Below are 9,537 nucleotides of genomic sequence, written 5' to 3' on the forward strand. Positions count from 1 at the left end.
TCGAATTTCGAAGTAATTTTTGGATACTTCGACCATCGAATAGGCCAAATTCAACTTCGATTCTAAGTGAAAAACTTTGACTTCGAAAATCGAAGTACTGTCTCTTTAAAAAGTTTGACCTCGACACTTCGCCATCTTAAATCTTGAGTGTTTGGGCAAGTTTTGAGAAATCAAAGGATTTTTGGTAAAATCGTACGATTAAATTGTTCGAATCGAACGATTTGAACGATTTAATCATACGATTTTAAAAATCCTTCGACTTCGAATGTCAGACTACCCTGTTCGATGGTCGAATTTCGAAGTTTTTTGCTCTTCGAAATTTGATCCTTAGTAAATGTGCCCCATACTGTTTCATTTTTAGACTTTATTTCTAACAAGATAAGGTCATAAATACTTCAGAAGCTGTACTTGGCTGTTTATTAACACTGGGGTGATTTGCACCTATGCAGTAACCCATGGCAACCATGACAATGTTTGCTTTAATTGTTTTACCACTTCAGGTGGTTGAAATGAAAACTAATGGCTATTTGTTTGCTATGGCCACTGCCCAGGTGCAAATTTGGCAAGTTTTATTACTTTATTGCTATTTTAGACATTAAGTGTTCATTTTCTGTATTGATACATTATCTTTTTTTTACGTGGAATATAATATACACTTCTTTCCTTTAGTTTGGTGCTGCTAGTGATGCTCAATGCAATTCTTTTTTACAAACTGTGGGTGCTGGAATATAGTACACAAGCACTGACAACATGGCAAGGCCTCAGGCTTCAGGACAGGTAAAGACAATTGCTTTACATTAAACAGTAAACTTTAAGGGAATGTATGGAATAGTTACCCATGGTCTAAGAACCCATAGAACTAATTGGATTTTGTCTTTCAAACTAATGAACAGTAAATGGTACCTTTTGTTTGTTTGCTAGTGACTAGACCTGTAGCAAACTTTGCACTTCAGAATAAAAAGACCAGTGCTCAAAAGCTTACTTGCAACTGATCGAGAAACGCCATTAAAAAGAAAAAAAAGAGAAAAAAAATATATATATAGACCTGTGCTTTATCAATAAATACAGCACTGCATGTGTTCAGAGGAGCAAGAAGAGGCCAAGATGGGGGAGGCACATAGGCTTCACCTACCTACCCCATAACTTGTAGATGCCCAAGTTAAGAAGCATTAGTGGATTAAGGGTCAAAAGGAGCTCTGAAGTAGCACTTCTGCCTGCCCTGTATTTTCTAAAGCTAATATAATATTTGTCATATAGTAAACAGTAATAAATTATTTTTATATTTTAATCTAAAATTATATATATATATATATATATATATATATATATATATATATATATATATAGATATATAATATTTAATATATTATAATTTATATGTTATTATATTTGCAATGTTTATAAATGTTTGGACTTGCTGCACATATATTTCTTTTTAATTAAATTTAATGTGTAGAAGCAAGTAATACCACTTTGAAAGTGCTAGTGAAATGTTATTAAAAATATAAGTTCCTCATGTAAATATGATACTTATGTTTGTTGTGCTAAAACAGCCTCCTGCCTCAGTCACAAGCTGAGTGGACACAATTGTTAGAATCCCAACAGAAACACCATGACACCGAAATGCAAAAATGGAGGCAAATCATAAAGTCTTCGGTGATGCTGCTGGACCAGGTATGTAGGCAGAGATATGTTAATTTATTTTTTATTTAACTTTCACCTTCTACTGGAACACTTGTTTATATATATATATATATATATATATATATATATATATATATATATATATATATATATATATATATATATATATATATATATATATATATATATATATATATATAATGTATTTAATCCTTTAATGTATCACCAGAGAAAAGTTGTTCACTATCCAAACACTTTTTCCAGTTCAGTTGTTTCAGATTGTCTGTCAGTTATAAAGACTTTTTTTCAATTACAGTTTTTTTCCAAAATTGAAGTTTAACATTTAATGCTCCTATCTCTGCTGTTTCGGTCTGGCAGTTCAGTAATCCAGGTGCAATTCTGAACTGTTGCAGTTAATTGTAACATTTATTACAATTTGCTACATTTAGTTGATACATTTCTCAGTTTCATCTGCGGAGTATTAGCAATTATCGTATCAATTATAACAGCTGCCTTTAATGAAACTCAGGGATTCTGCTCAGCAGAGCTGCTTTAGAAAGACATAAGAAGGTGCAATTTTTACTTTTAAACTTCAATATAACAAAAAAGATATAGTCATAAAGATATGCAAATGAAGCATAATGAAAGAGGCATGAGCAATAGCACTTCATGCCTTATATTCCATCTCGGCATTACACAGAAACAACCGGGAGCAAAAGCCAGAAAGGGGAGAAGAGAAACCTTTCAGACTGGTGACCAGCATATTTACCTTAATAGTGACCAGCATATTTACCTTAATAGTGGATTATTTTAAAAAGAGATCTAATGAGAAAATGTTTTAGTGACAGAAGCTGTTCATATTTGGACACTTGCCTGAAGGTGAACATCCTCTTTACATTTTAAAGTATTCTGGTGAAAAGTATTGAAATATTTCTAGACTGATGGTAGCCTTTTTAGAATGTTGGAAAAAGTTTAGGGGTCGAATTTTCACCAGCGTCAGCTTCGCACCCATGGCACCACTTCTCTAAACACAAATAAGCTACGAATATGTTAATTCACTAAAATGTGAAGTTCCGTCCCGGGCATCGAACTCTGGAGACTTTTCACCAGCATTACTTCAGCTGTGCTAGCATTTCATAGCGAAGATGCACTAGCATTCATTTGTGCCTAGCAAAACTTTGCTATTGATGTTGCGCTTAGGTCAATTTGCATAGGGTGGGAAATTTAAAGTTGTATGGACGTCTTTATTATAAATGTTGCTGCAAATGGTTTAAGTTACCGGTTTATATTACACATGTCCAGGGAACCTTAATAAAGACAAGAGCTTTAATATAATGCCCTACACATGAGCCCAAAAATTAATGCTCCATAGGTAATAAAATGTGTGAAAAAACCGCTTACCCAAAAAAGTATGTTAGGACTTTTGCAGCCAATCCCTCTTAAAAAAAAGGAAAAGTCACCAGCGTTTTTTGATCTTTAATGCATTTTCAGCACACAAGATATGATGTATGTGGCAGAAGATTGAGGAAGCTGTAGCTGCTTTATAGCACTTCACCTGGTCTGAGGAGGCGAAGGGAACTTTGGCGAAAGAACTAACGTTCAGTAAAATCTGTATTTTAGTGAATTTGTGGAGTAACGTCCATTCACAAGAGCAAAAAGTCACTTGGTGAAAGAGTGCGAATGACCACTAGAGACGGTAGCAAATTGGCGCCTGTGCCTATTAGTGAATTTGCGATGTCCCTGCGGGTGGCAACGCTGGCGAAAAGTTGCTAGCATGAGCCATTTCGCTCTTTACTAAATCTGCCCCTTAGAATGTCAGCAAAGGTTTTGAGTTTGTGGAGTAAAAGTAAAAACTGCTTACTTATCTCTAGAAATCCATTGTGTCATTTACATTATTAAGTTATACTTTTTGATTGTGTTTTTGCATTTCTTTCCCACTGCAGATGAAGGATTCGTTAATAAACCTTCAGAATGGAATAATTTCCCGAGACTTTGTTTCAGAATCAGAAGAAAAACAGTACCAATGATACCTTCTGGTGCAGACAATCAGAGAAAAGAGTGCAATATGTGTATAGAAAAGACTTGAATGTAGATACATAGATATGTATACTATGGAAACAAATTTATATTAAATAATAAATTTAAAAGAGAGCAGCTACGTGGAAGAATGGTCATGCTGTCTGAGATTGGAGGTTTTGAGATACTGGCACAGTTGTTTCTGACTTAATTTCTCAGCACTTACTGTGTGTTATAAAGAACAGACTGTGCAGCTCTTCCATGGAACAAGGACCTTTCCCAATCCAATGTACAATTCTGCTCCATTGCTCTACCTCCAATGCCACAAACCTTGCAGATGTCAAGCTGACACTGCCCTTCACCATGGAGCTGTTCACTGGTGCCCTAAAGTGCTGTTGAGATATACACAGAGACAGCCCAGTTATATGACTTGAGAGGAGAATGGGGCTGTTGCACAAAGCTCCATGCGGATATATCAGGACATAATTAAGCGACTCATCCGCCAAGACTCCACTGCCACTAAGCACATGTCTGACAGTGCACCATCTGTGAATAACATCTCCTAGACGGAGAAAATACATGGAAGAAGCTTTTTTTTAACAATACTTTTCTTTTAATTGAGTAATTTAAAGCTTGAATTTAGGAGTTTATTTGTCTTACTTTTCATATGTATGTAATTCCTAGTGTGGATTAGGTTTTACCTACAATTTCTTTTCAAACAGTAGCTGTTGGGCAGTGAATCTACATACAGACCATTGTTTGGAGATGACCAATGAGTATCTTGTTTTTAAAATCCAGGGAGTTTAATTATTAGTGTTCGTTCCGAAATATAATGTTTCTAGTTATATGTGAAAACTCATACAGCCACTGTAGCAAAAAAGTTTGGATTACCATTTGCCTAACCTTAACTTAATTGGTTACTCAATGGTGCAAATTAGGGAGTGCTGCTAAGAATCATGAGAGTCTCCAGGTTATGACATCGGAGTCCATGACCTGTATAAAAATACTCTTCTATACAGTCATGCAACTCCTCAGTAACTTATAATATCCTTAAATTTTACAATAGGGTGTACTTTATTCACTATATATTTTACAGGCACTGAAAGAGATGACTCTCTATGTCATCTCAATGTTGTTTTCTTCTGGCTGCTTGCTCGTTTTCCTACTATAGTGTATCTATAAATGGTGTGTACTGGGAGCCAGACAGCTCCAAACACACCTTTGGAAAGGGCTTTTTGTTGACCTGCAGGCTCTGGTTAACACTGCCATATTTCTGCTCAATGGCACATGCTTTGAAGCAGCAAATGATATTGAGGGTGTTGAAAATGTAGTATGTCTGGTAGCTGGCTGCCTAATTTGTGTTATGAGTGTACTGAATGCTTACATGAATAGATGGTGTATGTATCCCTCAGATGTTGTATGATTAGATAATTGGGAGATATATTATACCTATTCTTAGCACTTTTATGATAAAAAGCCACCTTAAGTTAGAAAATATATTTAAGAACTGTTGTGCCATTGGTTTGCACAGGATAGTGGGAGCTGCAGTACAAATGAGCAACAAAATGTGTACTGATGTCCTGTTCAAATATCCTATTGCCAATGCATGTCTGTGTTCTTTATATTACTATCTAACACTAAAGGAGGCTGATGAAAAAATGTGTTCAGTTCACATGGGCCTAGATATTGGTTATCTACATATTGCTTGATTTACTGAAAATATGCTGATTACATTTCAGGTCTGGGGGTGAAAATGCTTATGTTAAATATAAGCATACACTTTAATTCACTATCTTGTGTTTTGCAAATGATCCAAAGAGTTTGCAATGAAATGAACAATTGAACAAGGATTTTAATTTTAGGAAATTGTTTTATACCACAGGCATGAAAACTTACCAGACAAAAAGTGAATCTCACCCTTTTATAAATCTAGCCTAGACAGTATTGTTCGTTACTAGATGTGTTTTTGACTGATTCAGTTTCATTAAATACTGTGTAATAGTCAAAAATTCCCATTCCATTGATGGGCTTGGATTGGAATAGTTAACATTACAATTTGTATGTTTGCTTTCCTAAAGGTATGAGAGCTATTAACAAAAATGCTGAGGGCATGGGTTATTACATAATGTGAATCGCCATGCCAAGACTACTAAACACATTTAAATAGTGAAAACCCAATATGTTTGTTTTGCCATCAGCAATAATTTATATTAGCTAAGGTAACATCGAGTACAAGGTACTGTTTTATTATTAAATACCTGAATCACTCAGAAATTAATAATTCTTTGTTTAAAGGGATGCTATGGGAAAATGCTGCTCTACTTTGAAGCTTTCTCCCGAAAATAGGTCCCATACCTATATTACTGATTTATTTTTTTAGTATGTATGAATACTAAGAATGAATGTTATAGATGTAAATGTAAATAAATGAGCATATGAATTGTTTACTCAATGAGAAGTGAATGATTGATGATTGCACTGTATGCAGTAGTGGACTAATACTTTGAAAGCAGGAATTGCAAGGGTCAGTCACATGATTTGACAGAATTGCTGAGCACATCTGCCAAACATGTAGTCAAATACTTGTATTTATCCATATTTAATTTATCATGGTTCTATAAACAATCAAGCATTGCATCTTATTACTTATTTACATGCTATGGTTATGCTTGCTATGGTAATCAATTGTTATGCATTTAAATGCAGGGCCACTGATAGTGGGCATAAATACATACTTCAGTCTGGGGGCTCCATTTTTGAGTTAACCAGAGTGTTGCTTTGTCTGCTATTGGCCCTGTCTCTCTTGTATAAATACAAGACCACCTGGTGCCTGAAGGGATTCAGATAGGGACCCTGTTCAGCTTTAAGATTTTCAAATATGTGGGGGGGGAAGACATGTTTGGGGGGGGGGAAACTAGTATGGAATATGACCAACATTCTCCCATATTCCTTTATTAATAAATGAAAAAAAAAATGCAGAGGACAGTATGTTGCACAGATGTAGGCTTATGTGCTATGTAAAAATAAAATGAATTTGAATAACATTTAGGTATTCAAAACATATATATTTGCATTAAAAAAGTACAACTAGTGTGATGTAGCCTTTTATTGTTATTTTAAATTATATTGTACAGCGCTGCAGTATATATTGGCGCCTTATAAATAAAGGCTAATATAAAATATAAAACTTGATTCTATGAAATCTCCCCCGAGAATTAAGGCAAAAGGGATGTGCAGCAACTTGAAAATGAAGTCTTGCCTTAAGTAAATAACCATTTGGGGGAAATATACTATTGTTATAAGCAAACCAGTGTCTTAATGCCCAAGGTTGTATAGCTCTATTAATAGAGGATATTTAAACACGGTTCTTTTTTACTAACTGCAAATCTGTCATTGTTTCATGGTGTAGTTTTACTTATTGATTTTGGTACGGCTTATGCAATATTTATTGCACAGATGTATTTTATCTTATTGAATTGATGCACATTCTTTAACATCCTCCTTGATCTTTGAGGTAACTTTTATTATTAGACATTTTATGTCGCTGCATTTGACTCCCCACCACTCACAATAAGTGTGCAATAATTGATTCTAATATTTTCCTTACAAATCCACTTGATTTCTTTTCTGCTACCTAATTCACTTGACACCTATGTCCCTATTAACCACCATTTTTGTACTTGCACTGCTTCTATCCAAATGTTAACCAAGTCATATGTGAAATTTTGAAATGACCTGTCCCTAATGTTCTGTGGTAAAACATGTAATTATTTGACCCCTTTGATGTCATTTAGACCCCAGAGCATAGCTGCAACCTCTTTATCTTAAATCCTGCATACTTCCATAATGTATTTTTCTTTAAAAAAAGTGCAGAATCTGTTTTTTTCCCTGTTAATCAGGGATGCATTTTGAGCAAACTTTAGGCACAGGTATGTTTGCTCCCAAAACAGCCCCCCCCACTTTTACAGTCTGACCCCTACCTGACCCATTTCACCGTAGCTACTGTAAGGCTCCTCAGAATAATGTAATTCCATTAAAAATGTACCAGGTTGGCTTTTTGTGTACAGTACTGTAAAGAAAAACACACACTTCTCCATCCACACATCTCTGCTGTCATGATAAGTAAGATATCTTCTGGTTTATCACATGAAAACCCATGCATGGGATTCAATTTCGAGGAGAAAAAAAACTTTTCCCCAAATTCAGTTCCAGTTTTTTTCCAATAGACTTCAATAGAGTTTTCACGTGATAAACTGTGAGATACTGTAAGTTTTTCTGAATTGAATTGCATCTCAAATTGAATCTCGTCCATGATGTTTTCATGTGATAAACCTTTTTCTTCAATTGAATCTGGCCCAGAATAGAGGGTCTCAATCCAATTGAAGATACCCAAAACAGTGAAATGCACCTTATATGTGCCACACACTCATCACATAGTGAATAAAGTGATTGCAGTAAGAGATGGAGTTAGATGTTAGTGAGGAATAACCCACTCCAGTCTTTGCTTTAGCTTTGGTGCCTCATTATACTCACTAGATATACACTAGCAGTGGCTTTACCACCCGGGAAACCATTGTTATGCATATTTAATCATGTGCACACATTTTAACACAAATTACTCAAAAACAAGTATAATGTCAGATCCATACTTTCACACTTTGCAATCAGCCATACATTTTTGCTCCAGATATCAGGTGCAAATTACTGGTTTAGAATAACCTCATGTGCCATTGCCCTAAGGATGAAAGAGACAGAGCATTTTATAGCTTATGTCAATACCTTTCACTGTAGATGAATAAAAATCGCTGCATGTAAAACACGTGCTGGCATAATTGCATGAAAATTACTTATTTTGAATTTTATAGTGTTGTGCTGCATGCACATTACCTGCTTACATGCAGTGATTTCTATTCATCTCTAGGAAACAATATTTTTGCACGCTTTGTCGCCCATGGGAGAGGCAATTTCAGCCTGTCATCACCATAAAGGTACTTGGATGTGGTTCCTTTATAAGCCTTAAATTTACGGGGTTATTTATTAAGGTCTGAATGCCAAAAACTCGAAAACTTTTACGGTAGTTCTTTTTACTATAAAATTCGAATGTTTAGTGGAAAAGAAATACAAATTATTTGAGACTTATTATACCCCGAAGATTGAAAAAGTCTGAATCCAAAAATCCGGCACCTCAGACCTACCAAGGTTGTATATAAGTCTGAGGTCTCTAGTCTATTTAAAAAGTTTCTGTGGTCTGCGCTAAATTTAGCCTGAAAATTAGACTATTTTGGACTTTTTGGGCAAAAATCCCAAAAATTCTGGCTTTTCGGGAAAAAGCTTGAAAAAGTCATATTTTCACAAAAGGTTTTTGTGTTTGTCCCTGATCCAATTAAATTGTGCTTTTTTAATGATAAATAAGGTCTAATCATGGATTCTAGTTTGGTTGGACTTTTATTACTAATATACTCAGAAAAATTTGGATTTTAATAAATATGCCCCTCATTGTTCTAAGGCGAAGGGCAAAGGTACATGAAAAGACTTGTCGCCCACAGGAAATCTGTGCTACCACAGGTGAGAAATCTCCCAAAAATACTTTTCTCTTTGCAAACCTGTGGAATGCTGCATGTAAAACACATGTGGAGATCTGTCATTACTGGTGGAAATTGCCTTCTGCTTCTGCACTTTGGTGATTAATTCTCAGGTTAGTAAGCGGAAAAATCCCCTCATGTTCCATAGCACAAAAGTCATATAAAACAATAGATTTTTGATTAGAGGATTCCTTTATTCACCTATACTTTCTTGGTATTTGTAAACATACCTTTCACAGGCTTAGGGTCTGGCCACATGGTCAGATTCGGGGAGATTAGTCGACAAATCTCCTCT

At 35.1% G+C, this 9,537-nt stretch overlaps 1 protein-coding gene across 8 annotated transcripts in view; it reads left to right on the forward strand.

The window, feature by feature from the left end:
* LOC108695813 (protein Aster-B) overlaps positions 1-6,704 on the forward strand; it is a 147,009-nt gene extending 140,305 nt beyond the window's left edge. For all 8 annotated transcript variants that reach the window (XM_041569146.1, XM_041569154.1, XM_041569150.1 and 5 more), the window contains 3 exons: positions 670-777; positions 1,554-1,674; positions 3,588-6,704. In XM_041569146.1, coding sequence (XP_041425080.1) covers positions 670-777; positions 1,554-1,674; positions 3,588-3,671 — 313 coding nt within the window. In that variant the 3' untranslated portion in view covers positions 3,672-6,704. The remainder of the gene's footprint in view (positions 1-669; positions 778-1,553; positions 1,675-3,587) is intronic.
* The last annotated feature ends 2,833 nt before the right edge of the window (positions 6,705-9,537 follow it).

The sequence above is a fragment of the Xenopus laevis genome, chromosome 7L (assembly GCF_017654675.1).
Source record: "Xenopus laevis strain J_2021 chromosome 7L, Xenopus_laevis_v10.1, whole genome shotgun sequence".
In the NCBI taxonomy this organism is placed as follows: Eukaryota; Metazoa; Chordata; class Amphibia; order Anura; family Pipidae; genus Xenopus; species Xenopus laevis.